The sequence below is a fragment of the Monodon monoceros genome, unplaced genomic scaffold (assembly GCF_005190385.1).
Source record: "Monodon monoceros isolate NGI ecotype Baffin Bay Population unplaced genomic scaffold, NGI_Narwhal_1 Super_Scaffold_6, whole genome shotgun sequence".
Classification (NCBI taxonomy): Eukaryota; Metazoa; Chordata; class Mammalia; order Artiodactyla; family Monodontidae; genus Monodon; species Monodon monoceros.
Window position 1 is genome coordinate 22,194,201 of NW_021703783.1, and position 26,423 is coordinate 22,220,623.

Here is a 26,423-nt window from a genome sequence, read left to right on the forward strand (position 1 = left end):
TTTCTTTCTTTCTTTCTTTCTTTCTTTCTTTCTTTCTTTCTTTCTTTCTCTTCTTTTGGCTGCACCATGTGACTTGCAGGATTCTCAGTTCTTCAACCAGGGATTGAACCCGGGCCACGGCAGTGAAAGCCCGGAATCCTAACCATTAGGCCACCAGGGAACTCCCCCCCACCACTTTCCTTTGTTGATACTGAATTTTAAGAAACAGAATCATGAAATCAAAAGGGCATGGCAGTTTTGTGTTTTGTGGGTTTTTTTGGCAGCGCGCGGGCCTCTCACTGCTGTGGCCTCTCCCGTTGCGGAGCACAGGCTCCGGACGCACAGGCTCAGCGGCCATGGCTCATGGGCCCAGCCGCTCTGCGGCATGTGGGATCTTCCCGGACCGGGGCACGAACCCGCATCCCCTGCATCGGCAGGCGGACCCTCAACCACTGCGCCACCAGGGAAGCCCAGCATGGCAGTTTTTAAAACTATATATATTTACTGGGTGGAGAGAGAGAGAGAGAGAGAGAGAGAGAGAGAGAGAGAGAGAGAGAATGAGAGAGAGAGAGAATGAGGAGGTGTGTGTGTGTGTGTGTGTGTGTGTGTGTGTGATAGTACTAGTCCAACTATTTCTTAACATTTGTTGTCCTTGTAAAATTGGACTGATTTTCTTTTCCCCATTTTAATTTAGTTACTCACCATCCTGATTTGGGAATGTTATATTCAAAATGAGTTCTATGTTATAAATAAGTTTAATTGTGGCAAATTACTGCTTGTATGTTGATCCTGGATTTTAACAGGACAACAGAACTCAGGAAAGAACAACAAACCAAAAATGAAGGTTGGGGACAAAAGAGGGCCAAGTGTAGGCTAATGCAAACCAACAGAACTAAGAAAATCAGAGGAAAACACAGCATGATACTTTCAGCAAAAATAACAGACAGGGGCTTCCCTGGTGGCGCAGTGGTTGAGAGTCCGCCTGCCGATGCAGGGGACACGGGTTCGTGCCCCGGTCCGGGAAGATCCCACATGCCGCGGAGCGGCTGGGCCCGTGAGCCATGGCCGCTGAGCCTGCGCGTCCGGAGCCTGTGCTCCGCAACGGGAGAGGCCACAACAGTGAGAGGCCCGCGTACCGCAAGAAACAAAAAATAAAAAAATAAAAAATAACAGACAAAAGACTCCCACCTGCCATGAATTAATAACTATTGAAACTGGGTGATGAGTACAAAGGGTTTCATCATTATAGTCTTTACTTTTATATATATTTGAAATTTTCTGTAAAAAAACATTTTAAAAAAGAGACCCACATAAGGCAAGATGTTAACATTTATTAACATCTTTTTTTAACATGTAACATGTTTTTTTAACGTAACATTTATTACATCTTTTTACTTGATTGTGTATTTATATTTGATGACTAAGGGGAAGTTAATATGAAAAGAAGAGCTTCTACTTAGATGGCAAAGGCTAAAGTAGATGGTGCTTGATATTACGTGTAGCACCTGCCACGTGAGTTCAGGCAGTTCATGTTCTCGGGTGTGGTTTCTGGCTAGCCCTAGGATTCTATAATTCTATGAGGAAACAAGCTTTGTAGACATTTTCCCTCCGTTATGCCAGGAAGATCTGGCAAACACCATGGGTTCCTTAATTAAATTAAAGTATCACTGTTACAGCCCAGCTGCATCTACTGCCCTGCCCTCCCTGTTGTGCTACAGTCCCGCCCTTCCACACACCGTTAGTTGACGTTGTTGAAATCCTCCAGTTGATTCCAATTTTGACTTAAACTTTCAGCTGGACTGAACATGGTCAATGTAGGGTTGCGTCATGAGTTGAACTAGAAAGAGTTATTCTGAAGGCATCTCTAGGATTTTGAGTAAAGTAATTTGGGCTGGTGTTCAGTGTTTTGGATTTTAAATTGACTCAACGAGAGTTTATACCAAATATGTTTTTAATTATGAGCTTAGGGTTTTGTAAGCCTCATGGGAGAATCAAAAGAAATGTAAGAGAGTTTTGTACTGAGGTACTGTTGGGAAGAATAAGTGACCAACTCGCGTAAAATCACTAGCAAGCCCTCCCTGGTGGAATATGATGAAAAGTTAATTGTGAAGTTCAAGACAAGACACAGAAGAGGAGTCAGTAGAGGAGAGAATGGCACAGTATAAGGAGGAGGTGGGAACTGGCTATGAAAGATGGATTTCTGTGAAAGATACAGGCAAAGAGGAGTGGGAGGGCATACAGGGGTGGGCACAGAGCCCTGGAGTAGATGTTGGAAAGGAGAATGGACGAAAGTTCATTGAGAGGAAGAAATTGATGGTGAGGAGGAAAAAGGCAATAATTGTAGGTCAGTTCTCAGGGAAACAGGAAATCAAGGTTCCAAAGTAGAGGAATGGTAAGCTTTTAGGAAGGAGCTAAGGCTCAGTTCCCCTGAGACTGGCAGGAAGGAAGACAGGGAAGACGTAGGAGGCAGTACGTAATGTTGTGCGTTGAAGAAGGAAGTATATGAGGGAGTTCATGCAACAGGACCTCAATTACTGTCCATTAAAAAGACTCTGAGGTCACCTCTTAAATGTGGTAGGAAGAGGGGGGTACAGGCTTGAGGGGAAAGGAGTGTGTGTACCAGGTGGTAGAGGAAATGTCAATAAAAGTCTTACTGAGGGCTTCCCTGGTGGCGCAGTGGTTGAGAGTCTGCCTGCCGATACAGGGGACACGGGTTCGTGCCCCGGTCCGGGAAGATCCCACATGCCGCGGAGCGGCTGGGCCCGTGAGCCATGGCCGCTGAGCCTGCGCGTCCGGAGCCTGTGCTCCGCAACGGGAGAGGCCACAACACTGAGAGGCCCGCATACTGGAAAAAAAAAAAAAAAAAGTCTTACTGAGAAGAAAGAAGGCCAGGATAGAACCATTCATTCATCTTTTATTCGTCTGATGCTTACTGAACACCTATCATTGTTCCTTCATTCAGCAGTCAGTTAGCTGCAGTCCTTCACTGCACGTCAGATGGAAAGAGGAACCAACAAAGAATGCAGAGTCTGTTGGAAGAGAGAGACGCATAGGTAGCCAAGTCTAGCCTAGTCCTTTCAGTGTGATGCCTGCTGTAGTGAAGGGTCATCTGGATGCTGTAACTGGCATATAAGTGAACAGGCAATTCAAGGAAGACTTTCCAGACCAAGCCCCATTTGAGGTGGACCTTAAGGAATGAGGAACAAGGAGGAAAGGGTAGGAAATACAGTCCATGCAGAGGGAATAGAATTGGTGTGTGAGAGAGCATACCTGGTTTGGGGAGGCTTGGGGTGGTCTGGGGGGTAGAGCACAGGAGACGGAGGAAGAATAGGGGTGGTAGGGTATTTGCCTAATGGAATTTACCTCTTGCTAACATTTTTTAGGCAAAGGTAACAAAATTAGCAGAAACAAATAAACGTGAATAGAATAGACCTTTACCTGCTTGAGTAAGTCAACACAGTGCTTTGAAAGCATGTAACCATTCCAGTAGTGGCTCTTTTGCTTTATGTACCTATAGTGATTTTAGTATTTAAAAATAAACTACTCTTGAGTGTTATGAGTGCTTGTAAATATCAGTACAGTGTTAAGAAACGTGAGTATGCTCATTGTGGTCAATTTTTAGTATTTTTAAGTGGATACTTTTGTAGAACTGGTTTTGAAACAACTTATTTCCATATCATAGGCAGTGGTTTCGTGAAACCCTTCTAGAACTTGCCCTAGAAACACTTCTAACCTTGCTCTAATTTCCTTCAGTCAGGAGAAAGAGGATTTTTGTTTTATGTCTTCACTGAGCAGAAAGCTTTTTTTTCTACCCAATGAAATGGATGTTTATAAAACGTTGCTTATGTAGTTTTAAAAGCAGATGCCTGCTAATGTTCATAATCAATATGAAGAATTTAAAGCTGTGCAGGGCCGGTCTCAGCACTTTCTTAGATCGAGAACATGCGTTACACATCCTGGCTCTTTTCCAAAAAACTGTCCTCAAGAAGTTAACATAAATTTCATTTTCCTGGTAGTCCCCAGGGATGGAAGTCATCCCGGCCACTCCGTCAGACTCCTCCTAATACTTGTAATTTAATTCTGGGCACTTCAGGTTACAACATAAATAGAATTATGCTGTGATAATTGTGCAGGTATGTGTGGTCAAGCAGGTGATGTTAAAAATTTTATCCACACAGTGCATGCTTAACTAAATTAGTTTCAGATTCTCTTGTGGCCTCATGGGAAATACATCCAAGTGCACCGATGTTTTGAGAAGAAACATCCTGCAATTTTCTTTTTTGTTGAAGCTCCATTTTTGTTTGTTTTTGTTTCTTTCCCAACACATAACTTTTGTTATTCTCAGAATTTATACTTTAAAAATACATTAATTGGAAAGGCAGAGTGATAAAAGCACTTAATTCTGGAAAAATAATTGCTGTCACATCAGCCGTGTTCTGGGCTGTGAGCATGTACAGCGTGTATTTTCTTGAAGTCTGAGGTTGTTTATTTGCTTTTTCAGTTGAACTCTGGGTGGCCCCATCTAACCATTTTGGACTCCACTGGCTTTTATGTCTGTTGTGTTTGAATGAGGGATCAGGAAATTCTATTGGATTACACACTATGTGATTAGGAACTATTTCAATGAGATACCAAGAGACACAGCACATACACTACTCTATTTCAGAACGACATTCTTATGTTGTCTGCGCTCTGTGAGCCTTTTCAGTCTGTCTCCTTAATCACCTGTATATATTGCAATACAAGACGGCCGAGGGAAAAAAATCCACACTTCCTTTCCCAGTCTGTACTTCCTTTGGCATTTGTGCCGTCCATAAATATGCCCAAATCTGATAAAAAGGGGGCAGAAGGGAGGAGAAAAAAGAGTAAGCACTAGTCTAAGTAGAGCACTGGGCTGGATGCTGTGGTACAAGATGATACCAGTTTGCAGGCTCTGCCTGGAAGCTTAGCAAACAGTAGGTGCACAAGCAAACCCACGAGAAGTTAATAAATTCAGAAGGGAATGTGGTAAATCACCGATGAGCATGGCTAGTCCGTGCTGCAAGGGGAGGTCATTGTGGACTCAGTGCTTAAGCTCTTGGGGGAAAAGAGAAAGGCTTCAAAGGGGGAAGGGAAAAGCTTCCCTGGTGGCGCAGTGGTTGAGAGTCCGCCTGCCGATGCAGGGGACGTGGGTTCGTGCCCCGGTCCGGGAAGATCCCACATGCCGCGGAGCGGCTGCGCCCGTGAGCCAAAGGGGGAAGGGAAGATTTGTCCTGTGATTTGAAGACTTGAGTAGCAGGAAGAGGCCGGTGGTAAGTTGCCCCTGCTGTCTCCCGTGTAAAGGCGGGCATTGGTAGTCCTGGATTTGGGAGGAGAGGGCAGGAATGGAAGGACCTCCCAGGTCATTCCCGCTGATAGAGGCATTCAGGGGGAAAGAGCGATTTTGTGCCCGACCACACGCTCACAAAGCTTTGCGTGCCCAGGTGGGCATCCACTGTCAGTGACTATCAGTAGCCACTGTTCCTTTTGGGTCATTATTTTCTTCTTGATGAGTTGCTTTTTGTTCTTGTTGCTTTGTATATGAACCATGTTTCCTTCTCATATTTTCTATTAAGGGCAGTAACAGCTGCGCTGAATTCAATTCAGGTTCCTTGGATTAAAAACATATGCAATTTTTATTTACCCACAGTAGTTCAATTTTTACTCTCCTTTTTTTTTTTGGTAGCGCCAGGTCTTTAGTTGAGGCAGGCAGGCTCCTTAGTTGCGGCTAGCCAGCTCCTTAGTTGTGGCATGTGAACTCTTAGTTGCAGCATGCATGTGGGATCTAGTTCCCTGGCCAGGGATTGAACGCGGGCCCCTGGCATTGAGAGCGTGAGTCTTAACCACTGCGCCACCAGGGAAGTCCCTCACAGTAGTGCAGTTTTAAAGAGGGTCAGGCTTACCCATATCACTTCCTTTTTCAGACAAATGGACACCTCCCTGGGAATGGAGATGTGTATCAAGAAAGGCTGGCACGTTTAGAAAATGATAAAGAATCTCTCGTTCTTCAGGCAAGTGATTTTTAAATGCTGTTTTTCCCTCATGACTTAACTTACAAAGACCATTTTAAATTGGGATGGCAAGTTCAGATGCTCGCAGGAGCCAGACTGCTAACAGAAGTAAGCGCAGTAGGCCATCTGTACACGTTCAGGAGCGGTGAGGACTGTGGCAGAACAAGCATACATGTGAACGACACTTCTCAGCCTCTGCTCTTCAAGGGCCAGTCTGATGACAGGCACGGTGTCATCTGATTTTCTGATGTGATCTGTTTCTTTTTTAATATATAACAGAAATTCTGATTTTTATACTATATATGTGTGTCTATATATTCATACATCTATTCCATAAATATGAATAAGTATTTCTGAAACTGAATATATATTTAATTTTTCAATTTTAAAAATGATACCATGGACCAAACAAAACACAAAGTGGGTAGTGGAGTCCTGTTTGTAGGCTAAATCAGAGTTTTCCTCTCCTTCATAATCCTTTAAATCCTTGGCACGTAGTTTTACTTTGGTATGTTGAGCTAAAAGAACTGAAACATATTTACGAGGCTGGTGATCGTTGGGAGGAAAACTCAGGTTTGCAATAAGCACTGAGGATGAAAGACTAAGCCAGAGGCTCCTCTTGCACCTCTGAGCTACACCCTGGCTTTCGAACACATCCGTGGACGGTGTGATCATGAAAGATCTCATGGAGGTTGGATTCCCTGGACTCTTTGTTTGTCAAGCGTCAGATTTAAGTAGTCCTTGATAACTTCTCTTTCAAACATTAACTTCATTTCCTCTCTTAATCTCTAATACCACCTCCTACCCCCACCATCCCTCAAAAAAGATAATTTCTGTATATGCTCTTTCTCTATAAAATGTTGCACATCCCCAATCAGCCCTAACTTCCTTGAAAATTGAATAAGAGTCCTCAGACCAATAAGCATCACATAAATAAGAGTGTGAAGGTCTGGTTTCTTATTAATTCTCAGATTTCTTTTTTTTTACAGCCAAATGAGTGGTAACATCATCCCAGTTTTTGTTTTATGTAGAGAAATAAAGTTGGCAGTGGGACCCAAATTCTTCCTAATCCATTAAGTATTTTGCTTTAAATACAGGTAAGTGTGTTAACAGACCAGGTAGAGGCTCAGGGAGAAAAGATTCGCGATTTGGAGTTTTGCCTTGAAGAGCACAGAGAGAAGTTGAATGCCACAGAAGAAATGCTGCAACAGGTATGTTCAGAAGCCGGTACCGAGGTGGGGTTTTTCTGCTGGCCTATTTGAGATGCTACATTTATATGTTGTGTTTGCTCTGATGCAGTGGTGAATTTCGTGATTCACTTAGCCTGGTTTATTTTACTTTTTTTCTTTTTGGCTGTGCTGCTCGGCATGTGGGATCTTAGTTCCCCGACCAGGGATCAAACCCACGCCCCCTGCAGTGGAAGCGTGGAGTCTTAACCACTGGACCACCAGGGAAGTCCCCTGGCTTATTTTAAGCAAAAAACCTAGAGTAGCAGGTCTCTAAACACATACACACAGTAGAAAGTGTTCACTGCAATTAGAGTCTGGAATAAAATATTAATAGGATTGTAGATAATTTTAAATGTCTCCTTTATGCTTTCATATGGTTTCCTAATTTCCAACCATGAATGTATATTTTATGATTAAGAAAAAAGATAAGTACCTTATATGACTTATTGGAAAAATTTTATAATGTATGTGGGTGCACACACATATGGTGCTCGTCTGTGAGAGGGCCTATAATACAGCAGGTAGAATACACACTGGAGTGAGACTGTTAAGGTTGAGTCTCTGCTTTGCCATTTCCTTGCTGTATGACCTTCTGCAAGTTCTTAACCTCTCTGTTCCTTAGCTTCCTCGTCTGTTGAATAAGAATAATTCATGAATTATCCTATGAGTTTCTATCTCATAAGGTTGTTTTGAGGACTGAACCACTGAATACCTGTAAGAACAGTGCCTGGCACATAGCAAACATAATAGCATCATCAGTGTTACCATCAGGCTTAAGAATATATACTTTTATATATGTGTGTATCAATATAATGCTTATTGAGCGTTAGTTCGGCTCTTTGAAGGGTAACTAAAGCAAATGATTTTTTCCAAATGTATCTATTTAGTAATTAACCTTCACATCCTCTACTTAAGAGTTACTGCTTTGCAGTCATAAGTGAGACACATCCATATGTGGCTGTTTACAATAAAACAACTTTTGGATGTATCTCTTAAATTCTAATAGGAGCTTCTGAGCAGGACATCCTTAGAAACTCAGAAGTTGGACCTGATGGCTGAAATATCTAACTTGAAGTTAAAACTGACAGCTGTAGAGAAGGACAGATTGGATTACGAAGATAGATTCAGAGACACAGAAGTAAGTGATACCCTTCCTCTCTCTTTATATACATATACGTATCTATGCACATATATATGCATACTTATATATCTCGCACACACGTATTCCTAGAACAAGTTGAAATTCCTTGGAGTTGTGAAGGAGAGGCAGTTAATTACTATGTTCCCTCATTATCCATGCTTCTTTTTAAGAATAAACTTACACTGACTTTTTATCACTAAATGATAGTGGTAATTTATATTTTGAGACTTTTTTTTTTTTTTTTGCGGTACGCGGGCCTCTCACTGCCGTAGCCTCTCCCGTTGCGGAACACAGGCTCCGGACACTCAGGCTCAGCGGCCATGGCTCACGGGCCCAGCCGCTCCGCAGCATGTGGGATCTTCCCGGACCGGGGCACGAACCCGCGTCCCCTGCATCGGCAGGCGGACTCTCAACCACTGCGCCACCAGGGAAGCCCTATTTTGAGACTTTTGATATGAAATATTAATCCTTTCACTTGCCTTTAGAAATACTTTTGACTTTCAGACATTTGGAGCTTCTGTCTATCTATTCTAGCCATCCATGCATCCATCTGTCCATCTGTTCATCCATACTGATTCTCTTCATTGTGGAAATAATGGGTTCAAGTGCATGATTTTACTAGTAGTTCTTATTTAAGCACACTGATTACTTACTCTATAGTAAGTAGATTTTTAAATGTTTATGGCAAACATGCTTTCATTACGCAATCATAAAAATCGCAGATTTTTAGAGGTCGTTTAATTTGGCCGCCTACTTTTGGTCTAATCCACATGTAAATCATTCCAAATAAATACAGCTCAGTATACTTTTGTGAAATTCAGGGTAGATTCTACAACATGAAATACCCATTTTCCTGGCTAAACATGCTTTCTTGTTTGTTTGACCTAGTTTATTGTTAATCCAGGTTTTCTAATTTGTTAATTGCTTTTTTGTCAAGGGGGGAGTTCAGAGCATATCCAAATGAAATCTATTCATTTGAAAACAAGTATAAAGAACTGTAGAAATTTTTTCTCTCCTAGGGCCATCTCTTCCTTTCTCTTTATTTTGTTTCCTCAGTTGGGGTATGGAGAGGTGTCATACTGAATTAGAAAAATGGGTACCAAGAAGGAGAGAGGAGAAATCATTTACTTACTTTCCCCCTCTATCTTCATTTCAAATATTTGTTTTATGCTCACTACATGCCATCATGATATGATATATATTATCCACATATGTTATCCACTGTGTGAAAGTCCTTCCTTGAGCTGAATGTAATAAGGTTTACTCCATTGCTATTCTTAAAATTAAATTTTCTGTCGAAGATGTAACTATAATGGAAAGTCTTGGTATGTGTATTACTTGCTCAGTAACAAAAGGAAATCCCCAGCTTAGCTCATGTTTTAATCTTAAAGCTCTTTGTCAGTCACCTATATAAGTATGTTTTTCATTTAATTGAGACTGGGGCTTTTAAAACAAAGCTTAGGAAGTTACCTACTTTCATTAAAATTCTAGCTTTTGTGCTTTCTTTAAAAATCTGTTTGGATATTTCCTCTTTTCCCTTCTGTCTTTCCCTGACTCCACAGCTGCTACGGAACACATTGGTAGAATTCAGTCAACAGATGGATAACATAGCAGTGGAGCTAACTCTGGTGTCAGGAAAGAAGTTTATAGTTTTGGGGCATTAAGAGGTGGCCTTATTATACACACAAAGTTTAGGGAAAGTCTTAACCGGCACAAGTGTGGTTAATTTGGATATGAGATGTTAACCAAATATTGGGACTAAATTGAAGTAGCTGTTTTAGGATTTTTTTTTTGTAAGACCCCAGAGCAATATTTACATCTCTTGAGTTTGTCTGCATTTTTTATAAATCCTTTTTTTGGCGTTTCCTTGCTTTGCTCGTGCATTCTCTCAGTCATATGCAAGGTGATCTTGTTATCAAACCTGTAGTAATCCCTGATAATTTTCTAATAAACATTCAACACTGTTGTTAAAATGTAGCATGCACATACTCAGAGATTATGGGATATATGATAAACTTTGTTAAACATGAAAATAAAGTAGTCTTCAAAATTAAAACTAAAAAAATTAAAATTGAATATGCTCATTTTCTTAGAATGAGCATAGAATGCTCATTGTCTTAGAATTTTAGATTATTTGGAGATGAATTTCTAAGAAAACATTGGAGTGGGGGAAGAAGTATAGATACTTCCAAAAGACTGGGGGTAAGAGTCTTGAAACTTTGGAAGATTGAGGGCTTGCCTGTCCCAGGAATTGCTGATAGATGTTTGGCATCGTTCAATGGTGCCCCCTTGTGGTAAGAATACAGATATCAGAAATGAGTTTCTGTGGAGCCCTGAAGAGTTTTCTGAAAAGGAAAAGATAACAGGGATTTTCTTTTTAAAACAGTACTGAACTTCTGATAAGAAGTTAGTTGGAAATAATTTCTATTACATTTTTAAAAGTCTCATGTTAAGGAGCTACTTCCAGATTTTCCAGCTTGACTTTTCATGGGAAGATAGGGCTTCTTTCAGATTAGAAATTTATGTTCATATTTATGGTGTTGCTACAAAGCATGATTGGGTAGGTTTTTTTTAGTAGAAAAATGACCTCAATTTATAATTCTATTTTCTTCATTTGTTTCTTCTTCTTTGCAAATTGCCACTGTTTCTAAAGGAAGTGGTAAAATACAACAATCCAATAGAATTCAAAGCTGTTTTTTACCAATAAGAAAGTGGGAAAATATATATAAGAAAGACCAGATTGATTAAGGAAGGCTACTAAGAATTCATATTATGCAAAGATGGTTAATAAACGGGAGATAAATAAATGGGAGAAACTGACCTTTTCCTTGAACTTGAATTCTGAACTTGTACATAAGGACTCACAACTGAAATGTTATTAAATGATGTCAGTTATTTACCTCATTCATAAAAGGAGAAAATAGATATCCTCTTATTGAAACATTGTATTAATAGTAATTATAATTAATATTAATAAGTACTTATTATATAATACTAGGTAGTACTTTTCCCCCTTTTACAAGAAACTACAATTTAAAAGCTTGTAGATTTTCTGAGAAGTGTATTTCACAACAGCATCCTTTTTTCTAGCCCCTGTGAGATTGAATTCTTACACTTAGAAGCTTAGAATAATCCCTCAATAAAAAACTTTTATTTCTTATTGCATTGTTCTGTTTGTTTTTTACAGCATTCTTGTGTAATTCTTTTCTATCTGTGAATCTGTGGCTCAGGAATAACTGTCTTGAAAAGAAAGCAACAAAAACACGTTAACCATTGGTGGGGTTTTCATGCCTTGTGGTTAAAAAAAAAAAAAAAGTCTTCACAGAGTATTTGAGCCCTTCTTTTGGATGAGTTGGTATTGTTTCACATTCTAATTTCCTTTTCCTATTCTCTGGGCTCTGGACAAAGATATGTCACTATTGCTCAGAATATTTAGACAAAATTTTATAAGCAAATTAGTTTTGTTTGTTTGGGTTTTTTTTGTGGTATGCGGGCCTCTCACTGTTGTGGCCTCTCCTGTTGCGGAGCACAGGCTCCGGACGCGCAGGCTCAGCGGCCATGGCTCACGGGCCCAGCTGCTCCGCGGCATGTGGGATCTTCCCGGACCGGGGCACGAACCCGTGTCCCCTGCATCGGCAGGCGGGCTCTCAACCACTGCGCCACCAGGGAAACCCACAAATTAGTTTTTTTTTAAATAAAAGTAGAAAAGTTGTCTGATTGTATTTGTATTATGAAAACATTAGGATTGCTTTCTTTTTCATTTTCCAAATATAAAATTATTATGATACTGAATATATTTGTAAATGATAAGGCCCTCATCTGCCCTCAAGTTGTGAATCCTTGGTCTAACGTGTTTAAATTTCATTTGATTCTCCAAGATTGGGCTAATGAAAAATCTGTTTTTTTGTAGAAAAGTTAAGAAATTATTAAAGTATTTTTGTAAATATCCATATATCACTGAAAAGTCTCTAAAAGTAAATGACTTTACTAAAGAAAATTTCTCTGGTTTATTTTAAAAGATAAGAGTTCATATAGTGATTTTTAGTCTAGAAATATTTGCTCAATGATAGTAAGCGATCAGCTACATTTCTTAAAATTTTAGTCACCTTTCATTTTCATAATCAATCGCATCATTTTAGGGCAGAGGCAATGTTTTCAATGGAAAGATGCTTTAATTCTCAAGGAGACACGTTCATTTTCATTTGTCTGATCTCATTCATCCAGCTTTAACTCAGGAGCTATTGACTGAAGATTTCCAAGCTGCTCTTTTGGTAGATAAGTGTGTTACTGGTTTCCTAATGTATTTCCTTGTCACTTTTTGGACAGGGGCTAATGCAGGAGATCAGTGATTTGAGGTTAAGAGTCACTGAAATGGACAATGAAAGACTTCAGAATGAAAAAAAGCTGAAATCTACCAAAGTAAGTTCTCACAATGGCAAAAATTTTTATATAAATGGCTCACTATCTACAATCAATAATATGAATAAAATACATTTTCTGCTTAGTATATGATAGAGAAGGCATTTTACAAGGGAATGAAGTTTTTCCCCAAGCAGGAGACCATCTTGAATTTAAACACTACTGTTCTGAATAAGAATCAGGGTTTAACTAATCTGATAGAACGTAACCTGTCATTTCTCTTAATTATCTAACCTCCTTTATAAACTGATACTGTTTTCTTGGTTACTTAGCTTGTCTTTTTCTATCTGTAGTTTTCTTTCCCTCCTGTCTCTCTACCAGTCTTTAATGGCCAAACTTTCTAGCATGAAAATCAAGGTGGGTCAGATGCAGTATGAAAAGCAGCGGATGGAACAAAAGTGGGAGTCCCTGAAGGTGTAGTAGACCTTGGGTAATGGGGTCCATGGCCTGTTGCTTTCTGGCTTGTGTTGTTTTGCTGTGATGGTGTTTTTAGTGGTGTGTGCATTCATTTTGTGTGTGTGTCACCTGTTCTTTAAAAATATGTTTAAAGCTGATTAGAGGGCCAATACAATCCCTAATATTGTTTTCAGAAACATATGAAATAGTGAAAAACAATAAGCAGGTAAAATAAAAGTATTCGTTTATAAATTAAATCTCACTCTCTTGGACTCTCTGAGATTCAAGCATAGTAAAATAATTGCAGCAATTCAGCTGTGAAAGAATTCTGGTATCAATAGTAGACACTGTTTTCTTCCTTCTTGGCGATAAATGTGTGCATGGGTTAACTCTGTCCTGGCAGTGAGTAGAAGTTACTGCTTAGAAGCACAGTGAGAACAGGCAGCACTTCTTGCCAGTGCTACTGAAAATTCCTTGTATTTGGTGTCCATTCCTACCATAAACAAAAACTGTAGGGCCAACTTCTTAGCTCCATTGGAGAGCTACATCTTCTCATAATACCAAACATAGTACGTATCTTTAGAGACTGAAACTATATAAAGAAAAATAAAGGTGCACTTATTAGCATTGCATGGCTTTATTTCCTGGGTTAAATACAGCCAGCAAAACTTAAATTTGTCAAAGCTAATTCTTTACCAAAATGAAACAGAAACAAACATTAGTAAATAGATAGCACATTGGATTTGGGGTCTTAAATAGTTGTGTAGTTTAAAAAATAAAAAGACTTAAAATCTGTTTTCTAAATCTCTTTTTTTTCCATTGTCGTAGGAGATTCTATTCTTTTACCTTAGTGATGAGGATGAATTGTTTAGTCCCGTGATTTGGCTAAAGTTGTTCATCACGTGCTACCTTACCCACTAATTAAGCTCTATCTTGTCCAGGGAACATGAGTGCCATCTTGAAATGCTGAATAAATGTCAAGCAAGTCTAATATATTATTTTCCAATTTGCATTTTGTTTTGCTTGTATAACACTAAGCATCTAATAATTATCTTCCTTGATTAACTTGGTCAGATTTTTTACCTAACATAAGATTTAAACCTTAGGGTTGCCCTAGTCCTAATCACACTTTAAAAGATTTATTTTTAATTTGGTCACAAGGAAACTTGAAATAATTATACCATAATTATTATAAGTTGTACTTTTATTAATTGTCTTGCTTCCTGCTTATCATTGCCACTGTCTGATTTCTGAAGTTTGCGTCTAAATTCTTGTAGTTTTTTGTTTCATTCACAAAAACTAATTATTGACTTAAGAGTTAACAGACTCTCTGAATATTCCCTTTTAGTCATAATCTACTCTTTTTAAATGAATTTATCATTTGTAGGAGGAACTGGCATCTCTAAAAGAACAGCTGGAAGAGAAGGAATCTGAAGTAAAAAGACTACAAGAAAAATTGGTTTGCAAGATGAAAGGAGAAGGGATTGAAATTCTTGATCGAGGTAAGAATATGTATTTAACATTTGTTCTCTTATTTTGTTAAAGTCATCCAAGATCTATAAAAGAAACTGATGTTAGATGATGTGTACCATTAGCATCTAAGAGAGAGAGGAGTAGCAGAAGCCATCTGGGCCCAGGACTGCAGGGACTCCTCCAAGCCTCTTTACTGTGCTTGGGCATCTGTTAACTTCCTCTTGAGCAGCTGGAGAAGGGCACCTCTGTACTTTAGTGGGACTTTATTTTAGATTACTACATGGTAAATTCCCATAATGTCCAAATTGCAATACAAGGAAGTGTCAAAAAGGATTAAAAGGAACTAAAACTATGTCCCAAGATTATTCCCCTCTGAACTGAACTTGAGACAACATAAAGGAAGGCATTTAGGAACCTTGCCTGCCTTTTTGAGAGGAGAGAGGGAAGGCTGTGTATCTTTGGAAAGTTAATGAACATTTCTTATCATGCATTGAGCCCTCAACCTTCTAGAAAGCAAAATAGGTTAATTCTGTTTTGGGAAAACTGTATGAATTTATCCAAAAAATTGTTTTCATAAATTGAGGAGGTTTGTCCTGGACATCATATGGACTGTAATTTTTCATAATGTAGGTTATACCCGCTAGAAAATAACTTGAATGAAATGTGGGTTTTTAAAATATTATATTTGGAAGTATATATGCCTGTAACATCTGACAACACTCGGTCAAATTTAACCTTTCTTTCTTATAACAAATGGTATGGCAAAAGCAACTTCTGACTCATTCAAAACAGAACAAATTCCAGTTAGTGTAGATTTGGTACATTTTTATCTATTGCTTTATCTATTTTGTCTATTTTATCTATTATTGTCTGTACAATGAGGGGCTTGAATTAGATTACCTCCAAAGTCTTCTTGGCTCTAGAATACCCTGGCTTTATTTACCTGTAGGTATCACAATCCCCTGTCCATCAGAAAACTCAATTCAGCCAACATTGAGGGAAATGGATTTTTCCCCTCCTTTTTGGCATGTGTAGAATGTATGCTCTTCAAGGACACTCACAGACAGGTCATGCTTTCAAGATTCTAAGGAAAAAAATGGAATCATAGAGGCTATGTGGGCTAGAAGCTATGTTGGCTATGCTAGAGTAATGCTACCCAAAGTCGGATCTGAGGACTAGCAGCGGTCTGTGCACCACTTGTCAGCAGTACACACCCAGGCACTAAGAGCAAGTGCTTAGAAACTTCGTGGAATCTGATGTTGCCATAACATCTACCTGCGTGATCAGTGGACTCATCTTGGTGAACAGGAGATGGACCACTTCAGTGTTGTTGAACTTGAGCAGTGAGATGAATATGACATAAGCAATGTCCTAATCACATTCAGGAGGGTCACATATCAGACTGTAATGAAAATGTAAAAAACAACCAATGCAACATTAGCTGGTTTTTCATCACAGTTAGTGTAAGAAGCACTTATACTCCGAAGGCCCAATTTTAATACAAGAAAATCAAGGTTCAGAAAGATGAAGTAACAGAGGTAGTAACTCAGATTTACATCTTCTGATTAACTACATTAGGTTCTCTTTCTAACCTCACAGAGGGCATGTTATATTGTAGTATCAGTCCTAAAGTCATAAAATAATGCTTAATATTCAGTCTTTATGAGGTTAGAGTCTCTTTATTTTAGGTAAAAGGAGACCAAATAATAGTGCTTTTAAAATATTACTTATTGTTTTAATGTATGCTAACTTCCAATTCGATGGGTTTTCCTGCACAGATGAAAATTTTAAAAAGAAGCTCAAAGACAAAAGTAAGGTTTTTGGTGTATTTCCATCAGCCTTTACATTCACCAAAAGTACTACTTGGACTGTTCTTTGCATGTGTTTTTAAAACATTTCTCTCCCCAAAGATGTAAAATTGCTTCATCAATAAGCTCCCCATTTCTTCAGAGTATACAAAATAGAGGGCAAATAAACAAACAATAAAACAAGGAGTAAAAGACCGTTTTGCTTATTGCTCCTGCTTCAGCCCTTTTGCTCTGCAGGATATAGCAGAGCACCCAGAGTGGTGGAGGTGAGGAAGCGTTTTCTCCGTGGCCCAGGAGATACAGGGTCAGAGGAGAAAATAATGTTTATACTCCTATGAAAACCTACTGTTTTTACGGTTTACCACAGTTGAAGATTATTTTGAACTTTGCTTTTGTTTTCCAATGTTTTGTAGCCCACTTTTTCACTGAGATCTATATTAAGGGCTTCTATAAACATATCCTCTTGTGTTACAAAATAAATTGTACCCAGGCTGACTAACAGAGACTAGAGTTAATGCAGTGTAATCGATAAAGCCTTAGTGGACTTTCCTCCAGACGTTAAGTTCTTAAGGGAATTTGCCATTAAAAAGAAGAAGAAGAAGAAAAGCAGTTCCTAAACAGTATACCTTAATTGAAAGTATTGTATCAGAGGTGAATGATGCACCACTGTTTTAAAATTTACCTTCAGTAGTATTTTTTTGTCCTCAAAAGCAGACAACCTTAGCTGAACATTTTCCTCTGTTTCAATTTTTTTAATTTGTGATTTCATTTTGGGTTGACTTTCCATATTTAAAATGTTTGTTTTTTTATTACTAAAGTAACATGCTTTTGTATTTGAATGTCACATTTTAAGGAGAATCACTTACTTTGGCCTTTTAAAATAGTATTGTTTAAAAACGTTTTAAAATAGTACTGGAAATGAGGTTTATAGATGAAGCAAAGTACTTGTTATCCTTCTGTATGGAACCTACAGCCAGCTGCTTTAGCATGATACTCATGTAAATATCACGTTCCTTCAGGCTCTTACCATTTGTGTCTCCATCTTGGTTATAACCGAACATCATTTTCTCTGCTTTTGTCATATATACACCATTCATTGCTTTCACCTGCTTTATAAGTTTCTTCTTTGAAAGCTCTGTATTTTTATTGTTATAGCACTGAAATTTCATCTTCAGTGTTCTTATGAGGATTTCGTTCTTGCTTTGAGAGAGGGTAGTTGTTTTCTTTCTGGAATGATGACTATTAAGGTGAGTTAGAAAGTGTTCATTTTTCAGGCTTTCCCTAAAAGAGAATATGAATGGTGAATGTGCCTTTTAAAAAAAAAAAGAAAGTGGAACAAATTATTAACATCTTTACCTTGCAACATTTCAATATGAAGAGTCAGTAGCTTCTTGTTCTTGCCACACAAGTTAACTAAACAGACTTCTGATTTGCTGTTGTGATATTCCAGATATTGAAGTACAAAAAATGAAAAAGGCTGTGGAGTCTTTGATGGCAGCAAATGAAGAAAAGGTAACTAGATGAAATTTAAGTGTTTATTTGGACGTGTAATAACATCATTTTGATCATTCCATGCATTCTCATCAGATATCCCAGTTTGAAAGAACATCGCCTAAACACAGCTGACATTGAGAGGCAAGCATTCTCCCTTCCTGCCCAAGTGGGCCTGCTCTCGGGGGGCGGGTCATAGACGTACTTGTGCTGCACAGACAGGAATGGAGACCAGCAGCACTGGCTCCACTGAGAATCTACCCCTCCCGCCCACCGCCCTGAATTTAGAAAATGTTCAGGTTATCAGATCAGCTCTTTATATTCAGGTGACAAATGAGACAAAGGATACAGGCCATAGTACATCCTTTCTGTGGTCCCTGGAAATTCTGGACTGCCCTATGAACTCTGAAGGAGGCAGCCATGGCAACTTTCGCTTCATGATCATGTTGATTTTCTTCTCTAGGAACATGTTATTTCCTTCACACTCCTGGCGTCTTTCACATCTGGGATTATCTCTGCTCTCCTGATGGTGAGATACCAGGAAACAAGCACAGGCACCATGTAATCAAGGATGGCACTCGGCTTTGTTTTAGCTATGCTCACCTAATGCCAAGGTGTCCAAGAGGGCCTTTCCTCCAGCTGTTGCTTCTCCTTACTTCATCCTGCTAAGAGCAGGGATGCAGGGACCCTACTAAGGAAACATGCTTCTTCTTGGCTTCCCTGACCAGCCATATACCCAGCAGGCAGGTTCAGCTCCTGTCATCAGAACTGCTCTCCCCTCGTGTCCTTTAATGAATAGAACGAGGAGACATTTTCCCATGAAAAGAGTAATTTCAAGGAAATAAAAACCAAGCAAATGCCAAAGAACTTGATCTTGATCTTTTTCTCTCATCATAAGCTTCTTTCTCTATTTCTTTCTTGCCTACTGTTTGTTTATTTATTATTTATTGCCTTTCATTCTTTTTGTTCTTTATTCAATGGAAATAAACTCTTTCTCCTACCCACCTACCCATATATAGGTTTCTTTTTGCTAGTCTTCCCCACATCAAAAAAAAAGTCATTAGCAAGCTGCCCCACATAGATTTAATTTGAAAAAAAATCACTAAAATTCATTTGGTTTTAATTTCTCTCCCTCAAAAAGCAACAATAACAAATGAAACTCCCAATGTTGAATGAGGGCTTACTAGATGCTCAAACTTCTCTAGGAGCAGCGAGAGTGACATAACTTCTTGGTGGTTCCAAGAAGTCTTCAAAGAGGACATATTTGGGCAAATTCTGAGGGAGAGCAAAGAGTCATTCATCAGGAAAATGAAGGATTCTGGGCAAAGGATCCATGAGTGAAAACATGTCTCAAAACCAAGGCTTGAAACAGCCAGTGCGTGCTGGGAAAGTTCTGGAGCAGGAGATACAGGTGGAGGAGTTGGGTATATGAGAGAGTGCTATGGCGAGGCTAATGATGTAATGATTTGGGTTCTCAGCTTTAGACCTTGGACAGTGAGATAATTAAATTGCCATGTTAGAAAGCTAACTCCAGTGACAGAATGGAAGCAAGAATAAGGGAGGGAGAATGAAGACAAAAGAATTAAGAGGCTGTTAAAATAGCTGAGAAATGAAGACGGGCTGAAATGAGGCAATGGCAGTGAAGTGGTAAGGAAGGAAGGGATTTTAGAGAAATTCACAGGTCGACAAGATTTTTAAGTCTTTGGATTTGGGAGTAAGTTTCTGGTTTGAGCAGTGGGGTGAATGATGGTGCCCATAAAAGAGTTAAGGGAATCCAAGCAGAGACCGAGATACTGGAGGCAAATAATGAGCTTCATTTTAGATGTACTCAATTTGATGTGTTCATGGGACATTACAAGGAGATATCTCATAGAAAATTGGAAAATCAATCTAAATTTTAGGATTAATGTAGGATTATAGATTGGTGGGGAGTGAACCCCATCAATTTTAGGAGAAATGTAGAGTTGAAATATATAGATTGGTGGGGACAAAACTATAGTTCATGTGTCAGTTTGCTTTTGCTCCATGATAAATCACATTTATTATTTCTCATACTTTTGTAGGTGGGCTAGATTGCTCTTCTAGTCTGGGCTGGCTTTGCTGATCTCTACCATTAGCTGGTGGCTGGAATGGGGCTGGATGGTTTAAGATGGTGTAACTCACACGTCTGGTGACTGACTGGTCTAGGTCGACCCCAGCTGGGTTGTCTCTTCTCCAAATGGTCTCTCATCCTCCAGTAGACTAGCCTATGCTTCTTCATGTAGTGGCCTCAGGGTTCCCTAGGGGGCAGCAAGAGAGGGCAAGTCCCAATGTGCCAATACTTTTCAAGCCTTTGCTCTGAACCACATTTGTTATATATCATTGGCCAAAGCAAGTCACATGGCCATGCCCCAAATCCATGTCGGGGAAGCTAGGGAGCCCATTTTTATAATTTACCACACTGAGGGCCTGGGAGGAGAGAAGAGGGTAAAGGGCAACACGTTGAAGCTCTAACATTTTATATTCTGGGTTGGGAAGATAGTGGGGGTTATGGAAGTAGAATGTTTATCTGGTCAAGAAATTAACAAATCAAAACAGAAGAAAAGAAAGAGTGGAGAGAAAAGTGAAAGAAGGAAAGAGTGGGGGTCAATCAAGTGCCATCTAGAAGTCAAATTAGAAAAAGGATGAAAAGTGTCCATTGTTTTTAGTAAAGAGAAGGTCACTGATCAGTAATTGAAGCAGCTTTGGTGGAGTGTTTGGAGAAGGGAGAAGCCAAATGGTGATTAATGGCAGCTGGTAAAGATAGCAGGTGTAGACCTTTCTTTCAAGCTCTGACTTAGGAGAGTAAAGGAAGTTGATTTTTTTCTTGTTTTTTTGTTTTGTTTTGTTTTGTATCTTATTACCTTGTTTTGTTTTTGTTTTTTAAAGATGGCAGCTGAAGGATAGGATCTCTAAATTTAGAGGTACTTTTTCTGTGTCTCTGACGTATGTAGGCAAAATATCCTGAACATTACCAGTTCTACTAAAGTTTAGAAGTATTCTTTGAATAATGTAAATAATTCATGTCTACTTATTCTTTGTGTCACAATTACCCTTGTTGTTTTAAAATCATAATATTAAAGATGATAATTGATTTTACTAATAGGATCGGAAAATAGAAGATCTTCGACAGTGCCTGAACAGGTACAAGAAGATGCAAGATACAGTGGTACTGGCCCAAGGTAAAAAAGGTAGTGTAGCTCTAAACATTTTTCTGCTTTACTTGATTTTTGAGTGGCTATGAACTTTTTTACACTTGGCCTCAATTTCTTTCGTGAAGCATATCCGTTATTTCAAGTTAGGTGGCTCATTTCTTTCATTCAGTGATGTTATTAGGCGCCTGTTCTCTGCCCGGAAGTGTGTCGGCTGATGAGCGCGCTGTTGACTGGTTGCCCAGAGAGCCTCTCCACGGAGTTGACTAGGTAACGTTGCAGAGAGAAAGAAGGACAGTACCCGCAAGAGCCTCGGGGAAAGAAGACCTTGGTGTGTTTATTAAGAAACAAAAGGAGACCAGTGTACCTAGAAGGTAGTGAGCAGGGGGGAGAGTGAGACAAGATGAGATAATAGAGGTGAGCACGGCCGGGTCATGCAAAGTGAGGAGTTCAGCTCTTATTCGAGCCCAGAGGGATCCACTGAGTGGTCTGAACAAGTCAACCGCATGATCTTTGTGACAAATGGACCATCGTGGACTGTGGACCGCTGGGACTATTCCAGCAGTGTTGGAAGGAAGGGAAGTCAATCAAGAGGCCCTTGCGGTATTGCAGTGGGAAGATCTGATGGTGCTGATTGGAAATGCATTTTGGTGTTAGAATCAACTCGATGGTGTGATGAATTAGATGAGGAGAGTGAAGAAGAAGAAGGCATCAAGAAAGATCAACATTTCTGACTAAAGCAACTAGAAGATGATGGTTCCATTTACCAAGAGGGGGAAGCCTAGAGAAGGAACATGGAAGTGGTTGAGGAGGATTGTGTTCAGCTTTGAATGTGTTTTTTAAAAATCCGGGGCTTCCCTGGTGGCGCAGTGGTTGAGCGTCCGCCTGCCGATGCAGGGGACACGGGTTCGTGCCCCGGTCCGGGAAGATCCCACATGCCGCGGAGCGGCTGGGCCCGTGAGCCATGGCCGCTGAGCCTGCGCGTCCGGAGGCTGTGCTCCGCAACGGGAGAGGCCACAACAGTGAGAGGCCTGCATACTGAAAAAAAAAAAAAAAATCTGTAGAACATCTAGGTAAAGACAGTATGCATTTTGTTGTATTTATTATTATTTTATCTGCTGCTGGGCCAGTTGGCCATCCACAAATGTGGCAAAGACTTGGGGGTCATTCAAAACACACAAAAATGTGAAGAACTTTGAAAGTTCTCTTGTTCATTAGCACTGCCTAGTTGGGGTTATTTGCTTTGAAAGTAAGTGCTGGCTACCAAATGTAAAATAGATAGCTAGTGGGAAGCAGCCGCATAGCACAGGGAGATCAGCTCGGTGCTTTGTGACCACCTAGAGGGGTGGGAGGGAGGGAGATGCAAGAGGGAAGAGATATGGGGATATATGTATAACTGATTCACTTTGTTATAAAGCAGAAACTAACACACCATGGTAAAGCAATTATACTCCAATAAAAATGTTTAAAAAAAAAAGAAATTACCTGGAATTACACATATCAGTAACTATTAAAAAATAAAAGTAAGTGCTGGAAATAAATAAGCCTTTTGGAAGGTACTCATGGGACACTCGGATTTTGAAATTTTCATCTTGATGGGTTTACAAAGAAAGAAAATGCTGCTTTAGACCAGGATCTTTGAAAAAAATGGATCTTCATCTTTTTGTCCAGAAGGCCTATTATTAAGACTTTATAAATATCTGAATGAGCAAATGAACCTCTAATTATCAGTGTAGACTTATGACAATTCTTACCACTCACCATTTTCTAAACCTTCACAGGAGTCTCTCTTCTAAGGAATATTGCAAATTCTCAAGTAATTAATTTTTACATAGTCATAGCATTTAAAACATTGTTTGATTTTCTAGAATCTCAACACTATAATTCTAATATTTAAAAATCAAGGAAGAGCAGATTGATTTCTGTAATTAGACTACATTGTAAGACACTTGGAAAACAGATAAAAAGGGGGGAAAGTCAGTCAAAATTGCACTGGCATGATCATTGCTGGCATTTTCACGTAATTCTTTCTGGCCTTTTTTTTCTGTGCATATAAGTATATAATTAAAAAGGATAGTTTTTAACCGTGTACAGCAGGATAGATGTTTATAAACCATTGAAAATTATGTCCTGTTCTATTGAAGAGTTATGTAAACAGTGATTTCTCACTAGGATTTATGTTTATTTAGACAATCCTCAGGGAATTTTAAGAATACCTAAATTCTAATAAAATTAGAGTAAAAATCTAATAACAACCTAAATTAAGAAGCTATGTCTAGTTAGTATCTTTAAACAAGTATATGATTTGCCATTTTGTATTATTCAGAGAATAGTTGGAAGGACCATTCTGTTTGTAAAAACAGAATATCTGGCACTGTTGTTCAGCACTTAATCCTTTTCATTTCTAGAGATGTAAAAAAAATTCTCAAAGTTGCTGGTTATGTGGTTCCTTCTCTCCATTAGGCCATTCTTTCTACTTGAAAATGAAATGAATGGCAGAAAAGGATCCTCTTAAGAGGGATCAAAGGGTCATCTATTTTCTCTTCTTTTCCTTTTTTCCTTTCTATGTTTCTTCAAGAGCACAGTAGCGATGAAAATGGAGCTGTCTAAATGGTGACTTTGTTGCTGTTCAGAATCAGTTTTGTTGTACCACTGGCATTCCTCAGCTGGGTTATTTCTGAACTGGAATTTATAAAGCCCCAAATGTTGACACAGAATTACAGGAAGGTTGTTGGACTAAGTTAACTTTTAACATCAATGCTGTGAGTCTATGATCGTGTCTATTAAACCACTAGTAATTAATACCTGCACTAATACCACTACTGGATACTCATGTGGCCCAAGAGTCCCTGGGCCTTAGGTGCTCACAGTTTTAAGATGCCGTTTCCTAGGTCCCACGTTGTTGTTCTTCAAGTGATGCCAGGAGTTGACTCTTTGATTTCTAGGGATCAGAAAATTTTTTATGTTCAAGATAATTGGGATTCTTATCTTCCTCCAAAAGTAAAAAATGAAAAGCTGCTGGTGTCCACTTTCCGCTTTGTCGTTGCTTAGGCCAAGATGGCGACTTTGAAGACCTGCTCCCTTCCAGTTCCTTCTCCACTTTGCTGGACGCACAGGGCTTTAGCGATCTGGAGAAAAACCTGTCATCTACGCCAGTAATGGGATCTCCCAGTCATGACCCATTTAACACAAGTGCTCCAGAAGAGGTATTTATAGACTCAATAGTTTCTTCATGTTAAAGAGACTCTGTCATTGAAAGTGCCATTGATAACATCAAAGACATGGGTTCTTTTCTCAGGTGGATTACTGACTTGCTTTGTCCCGGCAATTATTGTGACCTCCGGCTCTTTATTTGAAATGTGTGTTTTTTCCCTCTCTTTAATAATAAATAAACACTTGGGCAATGTCAAAGCCACTTATGTAATTCAGGAAAGACATATGAATCCCTTGGAGATGGATGTCATCTTCAGTACTAGGTTATAATCTACTTCCTAAAGAATAAGTAGGGAATAAGTAAAGTGAGGGTAAAGTGAGATTATGTAAATTTATTTTAGTCACTTGTGATGGTAACTGTGAAAGATGATGGACTTCAGTTAACATGCTGGGGATTGTGGAGCCATGTATTGCATGGGGGTACCCAAACCTGAGGTCAGCAGGTGAACTGATCTACAAGCGTAGTTATGGCAAAACAATAAGAAGCAAATTGCCGGGCTTCCCTGGTGGTGCAGTGGTTGAGAGTCCGCCTGCCGATGCAGGGGACACGGGTTCGTCCCCCGGTCCGGGAAGATCCCACATGCCGCGGAGCAACTAAGCCCATGCGCCACAACTACTGAGCCTAATCCACTCTATTAGATAAAAGCATATCCGCAAATATCTTCACAAAAAGCCCTTTATTGCCTTAGGTTCCCCGTAAGGCCACTATGAGATATCCCTTTGTTTTTAGAGTTTTTGATCTTTTTGAAAGGTTCAATGAGACAGCACCACCTTGAATTTTCCTGTCTTCACAAAGCTACACCTGTGGCTTCATCTTAAGACTGTTTTCCTGACAGCACCTGTGCTTGATCTTTGCCCTCAAACCATTTCTTAATTTTAATATGTAATGTTCCATCTAGGGAGACTAGGAATGAGAAACAGTTTAATTTTTCAAGTAAATAGCCTTGGCTCCTTTATATTTAACAGTTGCTTCTTTGGTCACCTCTCTTCTAACATTTTATTGTAAGTAGCGAGAAGAAATCAAATGGCATCTTTACTTTTATATCTGTTGCTCATAATTACGTAATGAGAATATGAAATTTGAATTGAATGAAAGCGAATTCAAGGAGAAAAGAGCATTTCTTTTTTAAATGTAAGAGAGAGCTAAAATATGCCGTTACAAGGAATTGGTGGGAAGGGGAATTGGATGAAGATAGTCAAAAAGTATGAACTTCTGGCTGTAACTAAGTACTGAGGATGTAAAGTACAGCATGGCGACTACAGTTAACGTTGCTATATTGTATATTTGAAAGCTGCTGCTAAGAGAGTAGATCCTAAAAGTTCTCATCACGAGGAAAAATGGTTTTTTTTCTGGTATCTATATGAGGTGATAGATGTTAGTTTAACTAAACTCAACTGTGATAATCATATCACAGTGTAGGTATGTCAAGTCGTTATCCTGTACACCTAAAACTTGTACAGTGGCTATATGTCAATTATATCTCAAAGAAATGGAAAGGAAAAAAACCCAAGGGATCAGTTAAGGAATAAGAGCTATTTTAGAGGGGAAAATCCCCTAATTTTTTTTTTAACATCTTTATTGGAGTATAATTGCTTTACAATGGTGTGTTAGTTTCCGCTGTATAACAAAGTGAATCAGCTATACATATACATACATCCCCATATCTCCTCCCTCTTGCCTCTCCCTCCCACCCTCCCTATCCCACCCCTCTAGGTGGACACAAAGCACCGAGCTGATCTCCCTGTGCTATGCGGCTGCTTCCCACTAGCTATCTGTTTTACATTTGGTAGTGTATATATGTCCGTGCCACTCTCTCACTTTGTCCCAGCTTACCCTTTTCACGCCCTGTGTCCTCAAGTCCATTCTCTACGTCTGTGTCTTTATTCCTGTCCTGCAGCTAAGTTTTTCAGAAACTTTTTTTTTTAAGGCTCCATATATATGTGTTAGCATACGGTATTTGTTTTTCTCTGACTTACTTCACTCTGTATGACAGACTCTAGGTCCATCCACCTCACTACAAATAACTCAATTTCATTTCTTTTTATGGCTGAGTAATATTCCACTGCATGTATGT

General features: G+C 39.3%; 1 protein-coding gene across 9 annotated transcripts in view; it reads left to right on the forward strand.

Moving 5' to 3' along the window:
* PPFIBP1 (PPFIA binding protein 1) overlaps nt 1-26,423 on the forward strand; it is a 177,522-nt gene that overhangs the window by 122,454 nt on the left and 28,645 nt on the right. For 4 of the 9 annotated variants that reach the window (XM_029205895.1, XM_029205900.1, XM_029205896.1 and 1 more), the window contains 9 exons: nt 5,922-6,008; nt 7,106-7,219; nt 8,244-8,375; nt 12,705-12,797; nt 14,581-14,695; nt 16,445-16,477; nt 17,925-17,986; nt 21,090-21,174; nt 24,187-24,341. In XM_029205895.1, coding sequence (XP_029061728.1) covers nt 5,922-6,008; nt 7,106-7,219; nt 8,244-8,375; nt 12,705-12,797; nt 14,581-14,695; nt 16,445-16,477; nt 17,925-17,986; nt 21,090-21,174; nt 24,187-24,341 — 876 coding nt within the window. The remainder of the gene's footprint in view (nt 1-5,921; nt 6,009-7,105; nt 7,220-8,243; nt 8,376-12,704; nt 12,798-14,580; nt 14,696-16,444; nt 16,478-17,924; nt 17,987-21,089; nt 21,175-24,186; nt 24,342-26,423) is intronic. The other 5 variants (XM_029205898.1, XM_029205904.1, XM_029205899.1 and 2 more) reach the window with 3 other exon arrangements.